The sequence below is a fragment of the Chlamydotis macqueenii genome, chromosome 1 (assembly GCF_036417535.1).
Source record: "Chlamydotis macqueenii isolate bChlMac1 chromosome 1, bChlMac1.mat, whole genome shotgun sequence".
Lineage (NCBI taxonomy): Eukaryota > Metazoa > Chordata > Aves > Otidiformes > Otididae > Chlamydotis > Chlamydotis macqueenii.
Genome location: NC_141556.1, coordinates 13,994,311 through 14,017,983, shown reverse-complemented (window position 1 = coordinate 14,017,983; position 23,673 = coordinate 13,994,311). Strand labels below are relative to the sequence as shown.

Below are 23,673 nucleotides of genomic sequence, written 5' to 3'. Positions count from 1 at the left end.
ATAAGAAATCTTAAAGCCCAAGAAATCACTTTTTTTTTCATTCTGGTGTACTAGTTCCTTCTCTTGAGAGGGAAAACTTGGGTTAGAAATGGAATGGAATAGCAGCATAGAAATATGAACTATGAACTGTTTATCCTGGCTGGATAAGAAGATGGTTTGCATTGGATTCTAGATGGACAGGCAGATGTGGTCTTGAGACTGCACAAAAACTAAGACTCTGCCCATAGCTAGACAGACAAACTCCCTTTCCACTGACTGCATGGAACTGCAGGCATGCCAACGGCGTAGCAATGAGCTGTTGTTTACTTGCCAGATGTTGTGAATCAGTCCACTTGTCAGAAGTGCAAAAAAACAGACTGTGAATTATTTCTGCGTAGTCAAGAGGCTAACAAGCCTTCACCTCTCTCCCGGCCACCACTGAATCCTGCTCTGCTGGTAGCAGTTACCCTTTTTCTCTCAAATTATCTAATTGATTAATGTAATTAGGATAAACAAAGGGCTGTTAATTCTAACCATTATTTAGCCTGGAGTGTGCTGCTGCTTTGTCCAGTCTCATGGGGGATCAGGCACCTGAAACCTTGCCCACCCTTTAATTATATCAGTTATTTTAATAAAGGGTATTTCTCCTGACAAATACTGCTCCAAGAGTAAGTAATGCTGTGATTTGCTGCATTATTTAATTTGTGGGATCATTCAGCAAACCTTGGCCACAAATTACTGCTGCCACCCTCCAGCTCAGACAAGTGGTGCTCCTTAGGGCAGCATGGCTGCTGTGGGTTTTGGGACATCCTTTGCTGCTCAGTGCTGGGCAGCAGCTCAACACCACCTGCCTTTCTGCTGTTCCCTGCACGTCTGAAGAATTCTTCTCTGACAAATATGTGAATTATTTATATAATCATGTAGATTACTTAATAATTTAATTAATTAATTGCTTGACAAATACTCTTTGGACAAGTACTTGTTTGCACTGGAACTCTGGGAGGATCTGAACACTTATTTTCTGTTCCACTGTCTTTTTAAATCTCATATTATTAATCCCGTGAAGTATAATATTGGAAGTAACCACATCATCAAGAAGCCTGTGTTCAAATGGTATTTTTGAGTTCCTCCTTCTTTCCTGGAGAAATCTTTTGATAAAAGAAAAGGATTTTCTTTAGCTTTAAGATTACTTTGAAACCACTTTAATGTCAAATATACATATTTATAGCTTTCCATTTTTATAGAGTTTGAACCATTTAAAAAGCCAAAAGAAGTTTTAAAATACTGAGCAATTCTCTTTCTTGACTTTTTAAATCTGTCACTACTTGTGTTTTGCATGAGAACACGGTCATCTGATGTCTCAAAACTGCCCCAAGAATGTAAATGGCCAGAGGGACACCTCCTAAGAGCAACTAAGATCCCTCTGAGCACATGCTCACTGCGTGAGCTGCTCTCCTGCTGTGACTGATCATTTTGTCAAAATAAACCAGCACTGAGGTTTTTCATAAGCATCACAGTGAGCCATTCAACTTCTTTGAACAAGTCAAGTTTGACGCCACATCCCTGTGCTGTTTCTAGACAGAACAAAAGCACCAGTCATGTCAAACACAAATGGGACTATCGTGAATTTTTCAGTTTCTTCAGCCACATGTCTGCTAAAGGGTAGGATTCTTCTCACACAGCTTGACCAGAATATGGACTCATTGGACTACAGCAATTATGCCAGGCTGCTTTTTATGCTCAAAGGAAAGAAATCACTCCTTCAAAAGGGCAATGCAACTCATCCTAAAATAAGGCTAGCTAAGACCAGTGCTTTGTCTTCTGGAAGCATGTATTTTTGTCATTTGTTATAAGGGAATCTGGGTCGATCATAATCGTGTGAGACTTAGACATCCAGCCTTCAGACACCTTGCTTAGAACAGGTGCATCCCATTTTAATGTTTGAGACCTATTAACTGGATCTTTTTCCTAGAAGCAAAGGGAGATGCAGTTTATGACAGTGTGAAGGGTTAACTGAAAGACTCATACCCTAAACAGAAAATAATTCCTCAGTCAAGAATTCTTTTTCTGTTATTGGAGCTAAAATTAATGTCACTTGAAAGAGGAGATTAGAGGGAAGTACTTTTTCCCATTTTGGTATTACTTTTTGCATTCAGTAATGCTTTGCATAGAATTCTGTTATCTTATTAGGGGTCATCTTAGTCCCTGCACAGTTATCTTTTATTTGTGCATGGGTTTTTTGGTTAGAGTGGGGGTTGTTAACTGAGTAAACAGCAGGAAAATATGCCTTGAAAAACGTGCCATTAGATATGTGGATTGAGGGTAGTGAATAGGAAGATTGAAACTCCTGCAGTATAATTTTAAGCTTCTCATTTTTCAAGTTAATAGTGTTTTCCCAGACCTTTTAAGATCTTATTTCATTAAATCAGGCATGGAAGAGAAAAAAAAAATTGAAAAATATTGCAAGACATTGAAGTTTTATTTTAATTCTGAATTCCTGCAGATCTACCTATGCATATTCCCTAGCATTTTGTTTCAGTTACAGCGTTTTGTATGTAAAGTGTAAACTTTAAGTAAGGAATGTAAAGAATTTTTGTTCCTTTTTGTAAGCAGTACGAGGATACTTCTCCTCCTCACCCTTGCCTTTGCAGAGGAGCAGGGTCCACAGCGGCTCAGTGCTTCCCTGCTCCAGAGGGGTTGGGATTTGCCAGCCCGAGGTGCGTGGTGCTGCCCAGGGAAGCAGTCCAACAGGGCACCGCCAAACTCCTGTTTCATGCTCAGAGCATTTAAAACTAAAGCTTGCTCCCTGAAGACAATGATTGTAAACAAGTCCTTGATGTTTAGTATATACATTAAGTGCTATCATAATCTTAGCTTTGTTTGTCCTATTGTCTCCTTATTCCTTTATATGATTGGCTACACTTTCTTCACAGATACTAGGAGAATGTCCCGTAACACTAAGACAGCCTTAAGTGTCAAAAATCATTTCACCCAGACCATTGTTTGCCCTAGACTATAGAAAGCCCCTGGAGTTTCTCCATCCCTTCCCTCTTGTATGGCCCAGTGCACCAAAGGCACAATTTCACCAGCAATATTTCCATCCTCCTGACTGACAATACAATACCTACCTGGATGCATTTTGGTTCCTGATGAACTATTGCCTACCATTTTGATAGGCTGTCCTGTATGATACTCTTCACTATCTGTCTAAGTGAGAGCATTTGCACACAGTGCCTACCTGGCAGCCAGATAAAAACCCTGGAATTTATTTTTTTTTCCAAGCAGTGACATCTGGCTTGTTAGCTGACTTGGCTCCCACCTGCGTTACAGACTCCCTTGCTAGTAACTGTGCAACCATCCCAGCGAGCTGTTCTGGGTCAAACGTTTACAGATCAGATGGGATGATTCACTCTTCTGTAGAAAGGGGGGGGGGGGTTGTCTTTTATTTCTGCTTTTTACCAATATTCATATTTGGCAGGCGTAAAAGAGAATTTCATCATAGGACTGTAAATCTTTTCACCTCTGAGATAGCAGTGTAGTGTTTTATTGTCCAAGTACTGTCTCAGACAACAGAGCTGCAGCTAACAATAGGACCTACCTGGCTAAATATTGTGATACCATCAGCCTGTCTGTTCTTGAGCTGTCTGTGGGGTTATATTATGAATGAGACTGATGGGTGTATTCTGGCTTGTCCTAGTCCCTATGGATATACAAAACATCTCGGATAGGAGATACCAATTTCAGTAACAGAACTGGAGTATGGTTGGTTTAGAATCAGAGGAGGATCGTGTCATTGTGTATATAGTGGTGGGTGAGGGAAATTGGAGTCCTGTCTGCATCATACTGGCTCTGGCTGTAGTCCCTGTGGCTTGTCTGTGATTTCACTGATGTCACTACAAATTAGGACCCCTAAAGTAAAAAGAATTATCCTTATGGGGAGTTATTTGAGTGATAAATCAAGCCTTCCTCCTTCACACAGAGACACAAATTCGCCTCAAAAGTAAGTATTTAAAATAAAGAAGTTCTCTACAAGCAGTAGAATTATGAAGCCTGGCTTCCTTTAGATTTGTTTTCTTTTTTCCTCCAAAACCTCTGCTTGGCAATGACCCCGTCTCTCCCTATGCAGTGCATGAGGACACCCTTAGCACAAGGGACAAGCAGTTGCTTCCCAAAACCATCACATCAGTGAGTACTCCGATAGTTATAACACAACAAGAAGGCATCATCCTAAGTCAAAATCTGGCTAGGAAACAAGGAGAATGGCACTGCCAGCTTTCAGCTTGCAAAAGCTCAGCGTGGGGACGAGGCCGGGTTCCCTGCTCTGTTCAGGCACTGTTTTGGGTATGCAACGCAGACAACAGTCTTTTCGTTAGTTATGACCAGATAAGACTGAGACAAATGTCAGAGACGTGAAATGAAATTTGGCGAGTGAGCACCAGAACATTAATTAAAACAAATTGTTATATAGCACAACAGTACACATCTAAGAGGAAATATAAACTACTCTGATATCACAAAATCACAATTAAAACTATAATTTCAGCAAGGATACCAGGGCACCGATGTAAATTGACCAAAAAAAAATGACAGTTTTGGAGCAGAAGGATAGGATAATTATTAATTCAAATATAGCCACAGAGCAATGTTCCAGGCTTAGCCAAAGTTCTGTCAATAAAGCCAGTGACACTGTCTCAAAGGGATGTTGCAGCTTTAGAAGAGTTGCAGAAAATGGTTATGGGAAAAATCAATGAGATGGAAAAACTTTCATGCAGAGAGACAGATGAAAAGGTTGCCATGGTTTAACATAGAAAGGAGAAGGAGAAGGTAGGGAAATGATAAAAGCACCAGCTACAGGGAAGGCTGTAAGAAAGGCAGATTAGGAATGTTTTTTTCCCCCATCTCATGATGTGGGAACAAGAGTATGTTCAATGAAATCAAACTATACAGGTTCAAAATCAAAGCGTCTACTTCACAAAATGTCATATGAACTTTTTTCACTGAAAATAGTTCATATCAAGAATTTAAGGACCAAAAAGGGATTTTAAAGCTTAAACAAATTTCCAGTTACAAGAGGCCAAGGTCAGATCTAATGTAAGGAGCAAATCTGCCTGCTTTGGAGTCTTTGTGTGACAGGGAACTGCTAAAATCTGCTACTCTGTCCAACAATACATTTACTAGGATCAATAAACCACATCACCTTCTTCTGTCTTGAGTCCTCCACTGTTTACTACGGCAATGCTTGATTTCACTGCGAACATTACCTGATCAATAACTCTGGAATAATGACCTAACTGAAAATACCACATTAGTTAAGAAAGGAGAGTTATCCTGGCTGATCTTGTGCTATCAGAAGATAATTACCCTTCTCTTCTACCCTGATTTTTTTAACAGGCTAGTTCAATTTTATGTACAAATTGGAAGCAAGGCTATTGGTAACTCCTGCAACAGACCAAGAGCCAGGAATGAAGGTAAAGCTTCTTTTCCTTATAATAAGCTTTTTATATTTTGGGTCTTCTACAGTGGTTTTGCTTTTTACTGCCTTTACAAAACCAAAGAGATCGCTTTATTTTTAACATAAATCTATTACCTCTTCAGTTTTCATAAATGGTGCAGAAAAATATTTACTTTTTTTCCACATTTGTATTTATACTTCTTTCCACCAAACCTAAATGGTGATCTGTCAATAGGACTAAATTTGTTGGAGCTGTGACGGTTTAAGATAACATTTACACAAAGAGATGTAATAGCTTTTGTTAGAGCCATTGATAGTGTTGGAAAACAGGTACATTTACAAGTACAGAGGACATTCTTCAGGTCTAAAATAAAAGGAACAAAATTCAAGTTCAGGATAAAGTGAACAACCTTCATTTCTGACCTGAAGTAGAGCTCTGTGCCTGAAAATTTCTTCAGCTTCTCAAGTGCAGCAGTGGGTCTAACTAGAGATTGCCTTTCAACCCAAGCTCATGCATGATTTACCTGAAATGCACAATTGTAAAGCTGCAGCTGAAAATATATTTAGTCTAAATAAATTAATCTCTCCCAGCCGTCTCCTCTATTTATTTTACACACATACTTAGAGTTATTTGGGTAAGGGGCTGATATTTGTGTCTGGGAAGGACTGTCAGAGAATATCTCATTTTCCTCTCACTGTAACTCGTTTAACATCGGTGGACTGGTTCCTGAAGTATGACATTTCCTTTGATACTGACTCAGAACTGTCATCTTTCAGCACAGATTATACTGAGGGTTGGATTCTCCTTTCATTTGCGCCAGTGTAAGGCACAAGAAAATCTATTATCTTTGAATGTACTCCAGTGTAAAAGAGTTTTAAGAGAAAAAATACACATAATAAGTGTTTTTTCCTTCTATTATCCCCTGTGATGAGCTCATAAGTGACTTCACAATTCTGCTATGTCCTAGTATTTGCCATACTGTATGTAAGATATGAAGACCATTTTAAATTACCTAAATATTACAATAATGAACTTTTGAGGATACTGTGAGCTTGCACAGGTGGCATGAGCATTGTGAACCACCCATATTGGGAGCCCAGCTGTCAGAATTACAACTTAGTGTCCATACGGTCTGCAAGGATACCTAATATGAAATAAATACTGATTGTATTAAGAAAGTCACATTATTCCTATGGTTCCTCTGGCACAATCATTCGTTTCACTGAGGTTGTAAAAGATTTTATTCTTTGAGTTTGGTGAAGACAAGTAAGATAACACGTGGCAGCTGGTGAGCCCATGCCACCTTTGCAGTAGGACTTTATCCACAAAATGCTTCTGGAGCAGGAGATGCTAAAAGGGTAGGGGAGATGCCAAAAGTGGCGTGCACTGGTCAGGGGTTGGCAGCTTCTGAGTACAGGCTGAAGAGTTGCCCCACTTTGCTCTGTACAGTCAGACTAACTGCCTTTCTTAATTTTAAATACAGGGCTTGTCGTTCAATACACAAACGATAATGGGATCACCTGGCTTTTGCTGCGAGAGCTGGACTTCATGTCATACCTGGAACCCCAGGTTGTTTCGATAGACTTACCTCGGGAGGCCAAAACCCCTGCCACTGCTTTCCGTTGGTGGCAGCCACAACATGGTAAGCAACGCCATCCTAAAAATTCATTAAACAGCTTTACACAACCCACATGTCCATCCCTCACAGTATGGACGTGTTCTGCAGAAAACTCAGTTTACCAAAAATACAGTATGGTGAAAAGTTTGGGTGCTGTAAGAGCATATTTAGGCTTTCCTGAGTCACACTGCAGACATTATTTTCTTCTATAGCACCAAGTGGAATTGTGGGCTTAAGAGTAAAAATTTTTAAGAGCTGAGTTTGAACCAAAGATGCTGGGAGATAACAGAGAGGAGGGAAAAAGAATATTACATAGAAAAGCCTAAATAAGATTAGAGGATTTAACTGAGTGTAGAGTGACCTGGGATGCAAAATAGCTTACACATTTTATTTCACTTTTTCTCTGTTTTGGAAGAGGAGGCATAACTTGGCCTTGAATCTGCCTGCCAGGTGGCTCCCATCTCACTATTTTAATATCTCCACACTCTAAAACAGAAACCCCATCCCCTGCCATTTCTGGTGTCCCAGTGCCCTACTCTCCTGCCTCGTGCCGCACCTCCAAAGTCCACTCAGCCACTTCCCACATCCTCAGCTGAAAGGAAAACCCTGGCACTGACTGAAACGTACAGCTGCTGTGAGAGCTCCCCGCCTTGTCCAGGGTCATGTTATCACTATTAAAAGCGTCCTGATTAAGTGTCTCGCCTTTGTGCAAGGCAACAGCTCCTGGATCCCTGCAGGAAATATAAGGTGATATTCAGAAAGATGGCAAAGTACATTTTAACAGCAATTCCCTGGGGAGAAAAGCACACAGCTTACATTCAGGTAATTATGGTATGCAGCTTCTTGGATATCATTTATCATTTTGATGGCTGGTTTTTATTCATACATTTTCTTACAATTTCTGTGCTAGAGTTAATTGTCCTCACTAGGCAAGAGAGTAGACAAGGCAAGAGGGATGTGATTTAGTTAAGAAGCCAATTCATTTGGGAAAAATGCTGAGCAGCAACTGATGCACCACAGACCATCATTCTGCCACGATCATTTGCACTGGTGAGTGGTGCAATGTCAGATCTGTTGCTCCCTATCTGTGTCCTGCCCATGGCCGCTTGCTCTGGGGGCACCTGGATGACATCTGTCTCTGCTGAGTGCAGTCGGTCAAAGACCACCTGATGGCAGCCCTCTGGCTCCCAGTAAGACAGAGAGTTTATGACTGGAGGTTGAAATACTGCCTTCTATACCAGTGTCCATAGGCGACAACCATTCCTCATTACAGATATTAGCTCCTTTTCATAGATTGTCCTCTGCCATAACTCAGTAAAGAGTGGCTCTATCAGCCATGACCCACATTCCTCATAGTGGCAAGACAAAAGTCCTGGCACATTGCTGTGAGCTCACAATTTATTGTCAAGACTTTCCTTCTTCTCCTGTGAGGGCAGTGATTTGTACAATAAGATGGCATTTTCAACATGCCAGTGGAAAGGTGAATTGAATGAAAGGCTGGAGATGATGGTGAACTGAAATGCCTGTAGGCTGGAGAGCAAGAGAAGAGAAGTTTCCAGGAAGGAGAAGGTGAAGAGCACTTCTATGAATATCATCTGTATCAAGAGCCTTCAGCATTTTCCTCTGTGTACTATTCTCTTCCATACAAAAGGTACTTTGGGAACTAGACAGAGGCCTTTCTGATTTAGTGTGGAATGACAGGAAGGTTGTGACCCATAAAATGAAAATCCCCACTCTAGAGGCTCAGGGAGTGTCTCATTCAAACACAGGGAGAGCATATGATGACAAAGGCAGTGAAGCTTGAGAAATGAAGAGGGAAATACCTGTGTTTATCTGAAATAGAAACATACTCTGGAGTCCAGGTTTATCCTTGAGCAGTGTTTTAGTCTTGTTTAACAGTGTTCAGTCTATGTGACTGAGCACTGCTCACTGGGTGAATGCAGGATACAGGCATAAAAAAACCTACCAGGAACTCCACTAATCTGCCTGTTCTGCTTTTTATAGGGAAGCATTCAGCTCAGTGGGCTTTGGATGATGTCCTTATAGGGATGAATGACAGCTCTCAGACTGGCTTCCAGGATAAATTTGATGGAACTGTGAATTTACAAGCAAGCTGGTACAGAATACAAGGAGGTCAAGTAGACATCGACTGCCTGTCTATGGATACAGCTCTGATGTTCAGTGAAAACATTGGTATGTGCCACCAAACACTGCTACATTTGTATGCGCCTGTTTTATAAATTAGGTATGGGTCAAGTTTTCACAAGATGGGAAGTATACACAAATTCAAGTATACGGTAATATACTTTGAATACTGCAGGGAAGAGAAGGCTGAAAAAAAGGCGAAAATACAAATAACAAATGTGAGTAACATATGCACAAGGTATACTTTTTCTTCTTTTTTTTTTTGTTATCTTTTATTAGGAAAACCTCGTTATGCAGAGACTTGGGACTTCCATGTATCAGCCTCCACTTTCTTGCAATTTGAGCTGAGCATGGGTTGCAGCAAGCCATACAGCAATTCCCATAGCATTCACCTGCAGTATTCTTTAAACAATGGGAGAGACTGGCACCTGGTGACAGAGGAGTGCGTCCCTCCAACCATCGGCTGTCAGCACTACACGGAGAGCTCCATCTACACTTCAGAAAGATTCCAAAACTGGAAGAGAATTATGGTCTACCTGCCACCCGCAACCAAGTGAGCACTGCTCTTCTGACTGTGTAGCATGATACAGATTTTGCTGATCTAATTTGAGCAAACATCCCCCAGCTTGGGAATTTTCTTCATGTCTTTTAAATTATTAAATGTGCATTGTCACGTCATCCGAATTTTAAATTTCACTTCAAAATATTTCATCAGATATATTGTGAACTGCAGGAACTTAAGGAAGTAACAACTTTGGATGAATGAATGCTTAGGTCTTGCCTATAATCTACATCAGCAAGAACAGGAATGCCAAACCAAGCTTTTCTAACATTTACTCAATAAGAAGCAAGAATTAACATCCTGATCAATCCTTTCATATGGAAGTATTTTATGTTATTGCATATACGTTGTCATCCAACATTTAGGCATGTTAGTCACGGCATTCAGCAAGTCAAAACATGTTACTGCGTGTGCCACCTTCACCCTTTTGACCGGGAGGAGAGTTCTGCCTGCCTCCTAGGGATATCACATTGTAAATGGAGGTGACAGATATGCTGGCATCCATCTCTCTGAATAAAACCATGCTCTAGTTTAGAAATAACTGTTGACAATAATATTGCTTACCATTATTCTGAGTATTTTTGTAATTCTTCAAGGCACCCTACACGTTACCTTTGTAAATTTCACCACCCAGAAAATTCAGTGGTAAAAATGGGCACACAGTAAATGAACTGGCACTGGGGTTCACATTTTGGTTTCTGATTCCATACTTTGCTCCAGAGGACCATGCATCTTCTTGCAAAGAATATTCTTCACAAATATAATGGTACCCTGATCCTGTCAGTCTGAGGGCAATTCTCTGTGCATTTTTCCAGGATCAGCACAGTACATTTCCTGCCTGAACAAATCCAAGATCATCTAACCCACAGCAGCTTGACAGATTTTTTTTCCAAAATACTTTCCTCCTCTGAGCATAACAAGGCAGTCAGCAATTACACCAGTGTGTATGCATGTGCATGTGTGTAGATACAGCCATACATTGTTATACATATATATACAAACATATGTAATCATTGTTTTTTCTTTACACAACACAGTATAATGAACTTCCATTACTTCTTAGTTTACTGAAGCAATTTTATTGTTTTAACTCTGCCAGCCACACATGGCATGGAGCTGTTGAATGCTAATGTAGCTAATAGTTTCTGCTCAGCCACTTTGCTGACCAGCAAGAGTTGCTGCAGTGTTGACTTTTGCATTTTTCACTTCAGGTATTTTCCTTTAAAGTCTGCTGGAATTTTGCCTGAAAACTAACCTGAGAAATTGAAACTTCCTGTTTCAAGTGGGATATGAATCTTTTCCAAATACAGAGAGTCATGCTTATTAATATGGTTTTCTTCACCTGAAGTCTGTGGGATTTTCTTTATTATTTAGCACTTCGTGGAGCAGATATTTTGAAGCCTGAAATATATTCACTCTGGTTTTTTTCTAGCTCTCCCAGAACACGGTTCAGATGGATTCAGTACAACTATGCTTCTGGTGTTGATTCTTGGGCTATTGATAACGTGGTCCTGGCTACAGGGTGCCCCTGGATGTGCTCAGGCCACGGCATCTGTGATGCAGGTCGTTGTGTGTAAGTAGCAACCTGCTTAACTTGCTTCATAGAAAGGATGCTGTGTTTTATCTAGGCCAGATGGATAACGCCTTTTCCTCCCAATTTGTTGCTAGGTGTGACAGAGGCTTTGGTGGTCCCTACTGTGTCCCTGTCATTCCTCTGCCGTCTGTCCTGAAGGATGATTTCAATGGTAACTTGCATCCAGACCTTTGGCCTGAGGTCTACGGTGCTGAGAGGGGAAACCTGAATGGTGACACCATCAAGTCTGGAACAGCTCTCATTTTTAAAGGGGTCAGAGATTACTTACATTGAAAAAAAAAGAATATAAACCAGTAGAGTTAAAAACAGAAAGTAATTTTTTTGTTGTTTCCCCCCATATGTTTATGTCAAAGTCTTTAGGCTAGAGTTTTACATTTTTGTTTTCCTGCCTTTTCCTACCCTAAATATGCACCATGTTTGTCACAGTTGTTTTTTATGAACAATTGGTTTCATCTGTTTATTGGCCATTACTTTCATTTGTGGTATAAACACCTCCTTAACCACCAAAGGAAAAGAATGAAACTCTATGGCCGAGATTCTTGAGGCCAAGTGAGTGATTTGGAAATATGGTACTCATTACAGTCAATTGGGTTTGTGTCTTGAAATCCCCTGATTGACTTTAGAGTATTTTGAATAATACAAGTTAGTCAGCACTGTAGTCTATGTAATCAATGTTTATGTAGTTTGCCTGTGTTTCACTTAATTCTATCATTTTGAAGTTTTCTAGCTTTTAAGGATTTTTTTTTTTTAATTTCAGGTTTTAAAAGGCCAGGAAATAGCATATTTTCTGAACTTCTCAGTTCTTCAACAAAACACACAATAGAAAGACTTTCATTCACATAAGCACACTAATTTTAAGTTCACACATGAGTCTTCATTTGACACTGTGAATTCAAGTGCTCCAAAAAAGCAAACTTTAATAACGTTTGGTATATAAATTAACTCTTTAGAAATACTTCTTTGCAAAACCTTGACTCCCGTTAACCGTTTCAGATCATTTAAATCACAAATCACAGATTGTGAATTGTCTAAAACTTGGATTGATTGTTCCTGCAGGTTTTTCCCCTGGGGGAATGGGTCTGAGACAGAGGGAAGCTCTGAGAGGTGGTTTGCCAGATCTCTGCAGAACGGGGACTGGCTTTGGCCCCAGGATCCACGCAACATTGAGCTCACCTATAGAGATGGACGGGACCTTAAGGGTCACTATGAGGTTTCCTGTCTGCTGCCTTTCCTTACTGCTCTAAGTCAAGAGGTTGACCCAGAAGACCATATTCGTACAAAATATTTTTTGAGGCACAGAAAAGAGCTCCTAGAGAGGAGTATTTCTGCCTGGAAATTAGGATGCTTGGCTCCTATACAATTTGCCAAAAAATGAGTATACTAGCTTGGACTTAATGTCAGTGCTTGCAGATCAGATCACATCCCAGTGGTTCAGAGCATGAACTGAATGAGCTGTACCTTTGTCTGCACCTGATCATGTAGCTGTGCCTGCGGTGGTGACACACATCCATACTTACCCCTTTCCATTACTATGGCTCACTTTGCCAGGGATATCACTGTCCCCATTTTCTACCTGGGAGAAGATGTGGAACAGAGAACTACCTCTCTCACTGCGACCAGCAATCAGTAACAGCCAACATCCAGACAATAGTAAGCTGCAGAGCGTCATCGATAATGGGAACCAAGATTCACACTGTATATTCTGTATTTGCAGGAAGGACTGAGAATGCTTGTTTCAAGAGATCTAGATTGCACTAATACCGTGTACATCCAGTTTTCATTTAAATTTATTGCCAAAGGTAAGATCATTGTTGATTTCCTATCACTTTTCTAGCTTTATCCATACATAGTAGCATCACAGAAAATAATATGGATTTACATTTTCGACTTCAGTGTACATGCTCATCAGTTTATGGTAGATAATATGGGAACTTGTTTGAGATTCTGCATCATCCCTACCTTGCTACCAGTCTACATGGCCCTCTGTGCAATTCCTAAGAAAAAAGTAAACTGTAGTGGTGTCAAAACCAGCACAGCTAGTACAGTCTTTGAGCAGAAGAGAAACAAAATAGCTCAAGATTTTTTAGACATTTTGCAGTATGATGGGGAAAAAAAAGAAATTATCCATTTTTAAAGTCATAAAATGATGGCTACAGTAGATTACTTAAGGGATTAATAAGGAACTACAGAGTTTTTAATTTTTAAGCTTCAGTCCACTGCATTAAAAGTCAAAATGAAGATGTCCCTGCTCCTTGCAAAGAGGTTGGACTAGATGACCTTTAAAGCTCCCTTCCAACCCAAACTATTCTATGATTCTGATTCTATGATTCTAAATTACAATTTGACTTCCTAGAAGGTATCTTAAGACGACAAACTCCATAATTCTATTTAATTTTGTATGAAGAATAGTCAGACTTTGCAAGTCAAGTTTACATGTTGGTGCAACAAGCTTGACACAGCTTCTCTAGTACAAGTATTTTCAAGACAATGATTCAGTCCTACCCTGCTCCAAGCCCCAGCCGCCTCTGGCTTTGCAAAATAATTTTATCCAAGTTAGGAGTGACATGGTGGAGAATCACTAATATGGTTGAGGGTTTGAGTCACTCCCATGCAATTTCAGAGGTTTTTACCAGCCTTACTTGTAGAACCAGCACTTCCAGGCTGAACTCTCAACATCCAAAAACTCCTCTCCCTTTGGTGGAAGGTGTTCATAGCTTCTGCGGGAAGGTCAGCAGTCTGGAACTGGACCCTTACTGACTCGTCATTTGACAAAGGATAGCATGAAAATAGTTTTGAATGACCTCTTTCTTCCTAAATTAATATCTTAGCCAAATCTCTGTATGTAGCTCTTTCTGAATTAAGTTGATTCCCTTTAATAAGCATTTAATCATATATATTTGGCTATTTATTACTCTTCTTTAAGTACTTTATGGAAAAGAGAGAAAACAATAACAGCCAAAAACATAATATGCCCCAAAACAACAAGAGGCCAAATATTTTGTGTTTAAAAGCAAAATCTTTCTGAAAACTTATTTTACAAAACTATGCCTTGGAAATATTTCTACATAGGATCCTTGCCAAAATATTAAAAAATATAATGAGTAAAAATATCATTCTGAAAGGCAGGAATAGCCAAAGGCTCAAGGCTGGATTTTGATGCTTGACCCACATGAGGTAAAGCAGTGAAACTCCAGGAGAAATCTTTTCTTATTAAGCCTGTATGGCTTGCTAGCCCTAGGCCTGGATCCAGAACCTAGTCTCAACAAGCTCCCTGATGCTGAATGCAAATTAATATAGCTGGGCATATCTCTCAGCTGTAAGTGTTAAGAGCAGTGTGTTGCTTACTGTTAATTGCCACAGATAAGTTGAAATCAGCTCCTGAGTGCAAAAGTCTCCTCCCTGCTCTGTTCTGCATGTGGTGGTTGAAGAGTGACTTTGCACTGGAGCAGAGTGGAGCAAGAACGTGCACATCAGGCACTTTGGCTTCAGCAAATTTGGTTAATTTAGGAACGGAACATGGGAAAAACTTTTACAGTAACAGAGTGAGACGGGGATGAAGAAACTGTCCCTTAGTCTTTTTCTGCTGCTAGTTCCTGCTCTCAGACTGAGATCTGGGGACGTGCCATCATTGTGCCACACCATAAAGGGAGTGGATAGCATCAGCTCATAGATACCATCACTCAGATGCTGATGTTGCTAGTCAACAAGTCAGGCATGGGGCCAAACGTACACTGGGGACTGAGCTTGTGCAGGGTAACCAGAACCAAGTGTGAGTGCTGGGCTATAATCAGTATATGTTAATACCTAGGGCTGTAAAGAGTCTTTATTGACTCCTTAAAGCTTTAAGTAAAAAAGGAGGAAATTTTGCTCTCAGTTCCAGTACTGATTTTTAGGCCCAGCTTAAAGCACAGAATATTGCTTTTTTGTTGTTGTTAAAACATGCTAATAAAGATCCTCAGCGCTTTCCATCAATTGTATTATTTCTGGGCATGAATATTCTTGTATCAGTATCTGCAGTTGGAGCAATAGACTATGAATCCGTGAGGATAAGGGGGTGTGGGTGCTACAGATGGTGATGATAACGTCTCGTACCTGGGAAAAACAAGCAAATAAATATTGAATCAGTGAAAAATATCTGTGGTAAAAGGAGCTGGTTTGTTCTAATCTAAAAAATTATAACACTGAGATAGCTTCTCATCTAAGTAATTAACTGTGACTGCACATATAATGAACAGCGATTCAAATTAGCCTCTAATTCATTGGGGCAATTCAAATTTAGCCCCTAATTCATTGGCATTTTGCAGACAGACAAGCAAGGGAAAATACAGGAAGATGTATATGTACAGCACACAAAATGTCTCAACAGCGTAAGTTGTTGTTAAAGGAAGCCCATACTCTGTAATAGATGTCAGAGTAACCTAATTGTGCTTATACTTGAAGAAGTTTTTTTGAGCTAGTGCTTTTCAAAACAGGATTATAATGAATGTAAATGAATGTTCTCTCTGCTCCAGGCACCCCTGAGAGGTCTCATTCCATCCTGCTGCAATATTCTGTCAATGGTGGCATCACTTGGCACCTGATAGATGAGTTTTACTTCACGCAGACTACAGATGTCCTCTTTATTAATGTTCCTCTGCCCTATGCAGCCCAAAGCAATGCAACACGGTTCAGGCTTTGGCAACCTTACAACAATGGTAAGGAAGAGACACTTGTGGGACTCCAGGTCCACACTTGCACAGCTCAGCATCTGTAAGAGGCTAGATTTTCAAACTTAACAATAATAGAGACTCTTAAATAATGGGGTTTTTTATGTTTGAACTCCTTCAGTTAAAATTAGTGCAGGATTATGTTTACTGTTCTTATAAAGTTGCTGTATGCTTTAAAGGGAAAGTACCTTAACCTGATAACCTTGACTGTGTGCAGAAGACTATCAGCTTTGGTCCCGGAGAGACTGGGAGATCAAGCAACACCAATAAAGTTAACTTCACTCTGGTTCTTCTCGTTATTTTTAATGGATCTGATTCTCGTTTACACTGAGGCCCCATTACAATGCTCCAATTATACAAAAGCATCCCAAGTGTAAATGAGAACTAGGCCTACCTTGCTCAGAATTAACTAGGCATTAAAAAGCCATTTAGAAAGAGTATGTAGTGAGCAGTTAATCTTCTGATTAAATTGTAAAGGACTGCAGAAAACCACAAGAGGAGCACAGCTCATTCCTCCTGATTACAGGAGATGTGCCAGCTGAAGTTAGCTCTCCTCTGCTCTCAGTTACTCTGAGCGCATCTCTTAGCAGGAGCTGACATTAAGGGCTCTAAAGAATTCCAGCAATCATTTAGACATGGTGATACAGCAGCGATTTATTCCATACAAGCAAATGCCCAGCGCACCTCTAACAAAAAAAAAAAAAAAAAAGCAAATTAAAATCCAATCCTAAGAATCCAGTTCCACTTCGTTCTTCTGATGGGTCCTGTCTAAAACATTTAACTAAACTTTTCTTGCAGATTTTATCCTTAAGTAGGTATTTTATTTAAAAGAAGAGTTTTAACTTTCTCTGGTCAACATATAGGCTTTTAGATAGATGAAAAAAACAAGTTACACAAAATATCTGGCAATCTAATCCTTCCCCTCCAGTTTGAAAGCACTAATTTTCTGACATACTTGAATTCATAATCCACTGAAGAGAAGATCACTCAGAGTTTTCCCTCTATCTCAAAGAGCTCTTGCCAGGCAAACACAAGCTGCTGAGTGCAAGGGAAAAGGTGTAGAATGAAATCATCCTTTAAGGCTGCTTGTGCTCTATAGCAACTGCTTATTTAGATGATTCTTAATTAAAGAAGACATTGACGCTAGAGTTTCAAAGTAAATGTGGTTTAAACAGAATTTTTGCTCTTCAATTTGCTGTGACTTCTATACATTTTAGAGGAATAAATGTTAATTCTGTAGGGTCTGGCTGCAGAGCACTATGGCAACTGTTTTCATGGAAAATGAAAATTTTCCATCTTCCATTTCCATTTTCCTGGAAAATGAAAATAGTGAAGCCACACTTTTAGCACCCTTTTCTCCATGTAATCCATAAATGCTGGCCACTCTTCAGCAATATAATAGTAGTAGTATTAGCTCATAATAGGAATGTTTCTTTATAGGCAAAAAAGAAGAAATCTGGATTATTGATGACTTCATTATTGATGGAAATAACCTGAAGAATCCCATGATCCTTTTGGATACGTTCGACTTCGGCCCCAAAGAGGACAACTGGTTTTTCTATCCCGGTGGAAACATTGGGCTTTATTGCCCATATTCATCTAAAGGAGCCCCGTAAGCATCTCTCAGCAATAAATTAGAAAGAAGTGACTGTATAAAAAACTGAGTCTAAAGTACTCTTTCCTTTTCTTACAGGGAAGAAGATTCAGCTATGGTATTTGTTTCAAATGAAGTTGGAGAACACTCCATTACAACAAGGGACCTGAGTGTAAATGAAAACACTATAATCCAATTTGAGGTACTTGTCCTCAGAAAGTTATTTTGCCTTTTGCTTAGAGAGTTCTGTTCTTTTACATTCTGCTCTTTGATTTGTCCAGCAGTTACGATGGCCAAGGAGAGAAGCCTGTCTATTTTCCTCTGTAATTGCTTTGATATTACTTTCCCTCGTGTAGGTGTATGATGAAGCTTTTAATACATAGATAAGGGAAATTCTTGCCTCAAAGTCTTCTACTTGCCTAAATTACTACTTTGTTCATGCCTATATACTTGCACTGATAGCATCAAAGTCTATGTCATATAAGTTGGAGAGTCACCACTGGCAGACAAGATGGTGAGCAAAATATAATGAGGGTCCAGACTGCCACTTCACAGCCTGCTCAGGAGAAGTGTGCAGCATTTCCATGGGCTGACCCAGTGGAGAGCTACAACTTCATCTGTGACACTAGAAATTAATTTTTCCTACCTGCTGGCTTCTGCCCTGTTGTACTTTCTCAGAGAGCCAAGGTTCTGCTTTCCTTTTGCTTCTGACCATGCTTTCACAGACACCATAGAGGAAGCTGTTCTTTAGCCATGATGGCCTGAATTCATCCCATCTTAGGGTGTTATCTAAAGCTTATGAATAAGGAGCCTATTTCTGGGGGCTTCTCATACAGTCAGTGGAAACAGGTACCCCAATGACAGCATATAGTCTAAACTAAACTGTGTTTCTGGTTTGTCCTAAAATCTAAACTGTGCATTGGCTAGGGAAGCTACTAATGGGAGTAACCATTTAGCCTAGTATTTATTAGTTTAGAGGAGGCATTATATTGTCATCAATAAATTGTAAAAGAATCTTTTATATAAATTGCCATGCCACAATTACCAGGCTGCTTTTAATAAAGACGTAGCATGCTGCAGCATTAAACAGCAATTTATACCAGTTTATAAATGATTACTAAAATGATACTAAGGTTTTCCCAAGAAAACTAGGTTTAGCTGTGTGCTCATGCATGTTTCAGTTTGTCATGCAACTAATTCATAAATTATTGAATGCAAACCATTTTCTGTTTTAAAATATAGATTACAGCCTGTAGAACAAAAATGGTTGAGATCACTTTAAGATATTCATAAGTCTTCAGAGCATTAACCTCATAAAATCTACATGCTTACTTCCATATGTGGTAAGAACACTGTTTTCAGCTCACGTTTTTGAGGACATTAGTATAAATGAAGAAGTTATGCATAATACAGTAGAGTTTGTGTCTCAAGAGTCAAAACCTATATTGGGTCAAGCATCTCTCTAAGTTTCCAGATGAGTAGACAACCCTTCTAGTCAAATGTATGTTGATGGAACTCATGTGTGCTGAAGGGTAATGAAAGAAATTCAATGTAGGATACATTTTCAACATTCAGGGACAGTTTTAAATATTACTGGGTCTTAGAAATAAGTAGATTTTCATTACAGAGGAGCATGTTAGAAAGACACTTATTTTCCTCTACAAAGATATATTAAAAATCCTACATGTTTCATACTTTTAGTATGCGCTTTGTACTTCATCAGCAATGGGGTTTTATCCATTGCATGGTAAGTATATATAGTACATCTTATTTTATATGACAGAGTCATCCTGTAAGGGAACTAATTCTCCTTTATATAAGCAATTTGAAACTAGAATAACATCTTGACATCACTGTGAAAGAAAAGCAGACTAATTTGCACTGAGTGCATGCAGAAACTGTGTCTAAGAGGTCTCAGATTCCATACAAAACATAATTTTTTATTTTTTTCCATGGTAGAACTGTTGTTCATGTAAGTTTTCTGCCTCTTCTACTGTTCTTTGCATCAGAAATCCTGTAAGAACACCCTGAGAAGTTTGACACCGCCAAACTATGTTTTGGTGTGGCATTGAATCTGAATTCAGTCCAGCTATGATAGTCTTTTAATGCTGTCTCCTGGGGCTTTCCTGCTGTACATGAGCAAATGGATAGTATGAAAGCTAAAGAACATATTGAAGTGGCATAAGTGACATATGCCACACACCCTGTGGCATAAGATTTTTTTTTTTTTTTGGAAGTGTAACATAAAAGTGGACCATAGTGCAGCTCAGCAATTTAACAAAAAGGTTGTCTGTACATTTTATTTTAACATTTCTTATTTTAAAAATGCACATTTTTTTGCTGCTGTGATTACTTCAGTGCCTGCTGGAGGACTGCAAGAGCTCATGCATTTGCTCCAGCAACCTTAGCAGCTCTCCTTTGAGTTTTTGTCTAATTAACTTCATGGTTTTTTCTTAGTAGAAGTAGTTGGAGATTTCATATTACATTAATTTTATTATAAACCAGAGTGCAATATGCCCATGGACAGGTAGGGGAATGTGCAAGACTTCATGTTTATATGCATGTCTAGAGTGCATCATCCCAGTTGTTAAATGAGTTCCCAAATCACTATTTTCCTGGGCTAAATAAATACCTTACCAAATGTGGAAGGCTGACTAAGACGAAGAGTGATTAGGAGGCCCACAGCCTGCCCTGTGTCATCTTCTGCATGTTACGTCTTGACTCCCAGATCAATATCGGCTGCACCACTGACAGCTCTTCTGCCGACCCAGTAAAGCTGGAGTTCTCACGAGATCTTGGGGCAACCTGGCACCTGCTGCTCCCCTTATGCTACAGCAGCAGCAGCCACCTCAGCTCCTTGTGCTCCACCGAGCATCATCCAAGTAGCACTTACTACACAGGCACCACCCAGGGCTGGAGAAGGGAGGTCATCCACTTTGGAAAACTGCACCTCTGTGGGTAAGTGTCCAGCTCCTATTCCTGCCCAGATGTATGTTGGTTTGTTTTTATTTCTGTTTTCCATCCAAAATGTTCTCCCAGCACAAGAGCTGTGCATAAGAACTGTGGTATTAAAGCAGACCAGATGAACAATTTTCCTCCGCTTTTTGTCCTGAATGTTATTAAGTGTTCAGGTGATTCCCAGAAATATGTTGTGCCTAATGCTAATGCTAACCGCAGATTTCCTATTTATCCATATATCTAATTGGTGATATTTTCACGGAAGTGGTAAAATTAATGCAAAACTGACTGTCCTTAAAGCACTTCGAGTGTTCTTTACTGCAATTCATTAATTATTTGAACTCATCAAGCATATTCTTGCATGAGGTTTGAGCTTCATTAGAAAATGCAGTAAAATATGAGCTAGTACAAACTTCACTCTACTTCGGTATAAGGAAACAAACTGATCTAAATACTCAAGGTCTCTTGTAGCCATAAAGTTCTCTAATTCCAATAAATTAGCTGCAATCACTAGGAAGCTTTAATTTTGTGGAACAAACCAGGTTGGATGATAACAGATACATAGCATAGAAAAATAGTACGTGCTAGCAGGCAGAATATGTAACTTTTCAAAGTATAAACCAGTACAGTTTACTTTTTCAGGGAAAACTGCCTTCTAGCATCAACCCAGTTTATGTAAAAGATCACATCATTAAGGATTAAACTGTAGCACGTATGAATGAAATTGAGCCACACAGCTATGAGACATTACGAGTTTATGCAACTTCGAGACTGAGTATTTATGAAACTACTGCATACAATGGGCGCTCCACTAAATAAGCGGCCCCATATATGCCTCTGAAAGTATGAAAAGACCTATATAAGGGATGAGAACCAAGTTTGGAAAGCCTGGATGTTTAATAATTTAAGAAAATGTTTACATTTTAAACTTTAATTTTCTGGTTTATGACAGTTAACATTTCAAGCATGGAATAGGTAACTATCTCTTGCAGCAGCTCATCTGTCCTTCTGTGTTTGCCCAAAAGAATTATTTGACCCTTTACCAAATGAAAATTTTTACTATGGAGGCTCCTAACTGATTCAAACCTTCCAGGTATTTTGATTTAGTCCTCTGTTCCTGAGTGCTTCTGTCCTGTTTGCCTGCCTTCTCTCCTATTCCTTCCCCAACACGCCAGGCCAGAAGCCAATTGCTGGCAGCCAGCCAAACCCAGTAGCACAGAGCAGCTTCCATGGAGCATTTGGTGCCATGAAATTCTTGGACCAAAGGGCTGAAGGGAGATTTTCTCCACCAGAATCCACTGGAATAACAAGAAAAACCTGAATCCTTGTGTAATTCTAAAAAAAAAAAGCCTCAGCCTTTTTGTCCCCAAAGTGTCCAGTGATTATATTTAAATGAAGATGAAGACATTTTCAGTTATTTCCACTACATATGTTATTTTGGAAATTAATGTGTCTTCTCAGCAGACAGCCGTAACTAAGAACTAGTATTCCAGTTATGTCCTGAAGGAAAAACCCAGAGCCTGGTGAGCCAGTGAAGAAACCCCTACCAACTTCAGCAAGACCAGTATTTCACTCTCTGCTTCAAACATGGGTCACGCTTCACCCTTGCCAGGAGGGATCCTGAGAGAAGGAGCTGACATGCCTCAGGGGTAGAATGAATCCACCCCATGGAGGAGCTTGCAACACCTCCAGCCTTACACTTGTGTCCTTTACCTCAGGATGCACTAAAATCAGTGGTTTTTATTTCCAGTAGGACTCTGGTTCTCTGGTATCTTTCTTGAAAATCTTAGTAGTGGCCGTACCCATCAGCTATCTCTTATTACCTGAGTACCCTCATAAAAATTTGTTTTTAGCAAATCAAGACAAAAAACCTCATCAGCTACCTTTGTTATTGATTCACCTGCTGCATTCAGATATCTCTAACAAGACACATTAAACATGCAAAGCAATTAAGTGCTTTTCCCTTCTCACTCTTCTGGTTTCCTTCCTCCTTGAAAACATTTTCTCAATTGGGAATAAAATTAGTCTCTCAAGTTTTCTTCCCCATCTCAATTTGTTTTCCCTCCTTCCCAAATCAATTCCTCTTTACCTGCAGCATTGATGCAAGTAACACTTAGGAGGCAGATTAAAAATGACAGGACACCACCCAAAGGAGAATATACTTTAAATTAACAACTTTCAATATCAGTCTAGTTTAAGATTAAGCTGCCTGGAAGCAAGCTGAATACCTGGTGATATGGCAGATCATGTTTTCTTTCCACATAGTTGAGGGTGAGATCCTACCACCCCAGCTCCACAGGTGGTCTTTCTGGGGGCAGGATGGCAGGATGAAGGAGGATTTCACTGTCCAGGAGAAGGTGAAAGTGGCTTGGCCTGACCCAGACACTGTATGCCAAAGCAGAAGGAAATCTATCAGACCACAGCCATTCATCCTCCCCACAAATGACGGAGAGAAGGGTAGTTAGATTTCAAATCCCATTTTCAAGTTCGTCATTCAGTTTTGGTATTACAATTAATGAATAAGGTTATTTCTGTTTCTGTCAGTATGTGGTACTGTTGTGGTTCAGTCCCACTCGGGACTAAGCTACACAGTTTTCCCACTCCCAAGGGAATGGGGGAGAGATAATATAACAAAAAGGCTCAACGTTTGAGATAAGGACAGGGAGAGATCATGGACGAGAAGCTCAACATGAGCCGGCAATGTGCCCTTGCAGCCCAGAAGGCCAACCGCATCCTGGGCTGCATCAAGAGGAGCGTGGCCAGCAGGTTGAGGGAGGTGATTCTCCCCCTCTACTCTGCCCTGGTGAGACCCCACCTGGAGTACTGTGTCCAGTTCTGGAGCCCCCAACATAAGAAAGACATAGACCAGTTGGAGAAGGTACAGAGGAGACCACGAAGATGATCAGAGGGCTGGAGCACCTTTCCTATGAGGACAGGCTGAGAGAGTTGGGGCTGTTTAGCCTGCAGAAGAGGAGGCTCTGGGGAGAGCTGGTAGCGGTCTTCCAGTACCTCAAGGGGGCCTACAAGAAAGATGGGGAGAGGCTGTTCAGTAGGGCCTCTTGTG

General features: G+C 40.0%; 1 protein-coding gene across 1 annotated transcript in view; it reads left to right on the top strand.

Annotated features, from left to right (window-relative positions):
• Positions 1–23,673, top strand: part of RELN (reelin) — a 297,944-nt gene that overhangs the window by 234,478 nt on the left and 39,793 nt on the right. The window contains exons 31-41 of the mRNA XM_086746115.1: positions 5,371–5,447; positions 6,916–7,074; positions 9,055–9,243; positions 9,475–9,748; positions 11,190–11,330; positions 11,426–11,603; positions 13,066–13,150; positions 15,863–16,045; positions 17,498–17,669; positions 17,751–17,853; positions 20,380–20,609. Of these exons, the coding sequence (XP_086602241.1) occupies positions 5,371–5,447; positions 6,916–7,074; positions 9,055–9,243; positions 9,475–9,748; positions 11,190–11,330; positions 11,426–11,603; positions 13,066–13,150; positions 15,863–16,045; positions 17,498–17,669; positions 17,751–17,853; positions 20,380–20,609 (1,791 nt within the window). The remainder of the gene's footprint in view (positions 1–5,370; positions 5,448–6,915; positions 7,075–9,054; positions 9,244–9,474; positions 9,749–11,189; positions 11,331–11,425; positions 11,604–13,065; positions 13,151–15,862; positions 16,046–17,497; positions 17,670–17,750; positions 17,854–20,379; positions 20,610–23,673) is intronic.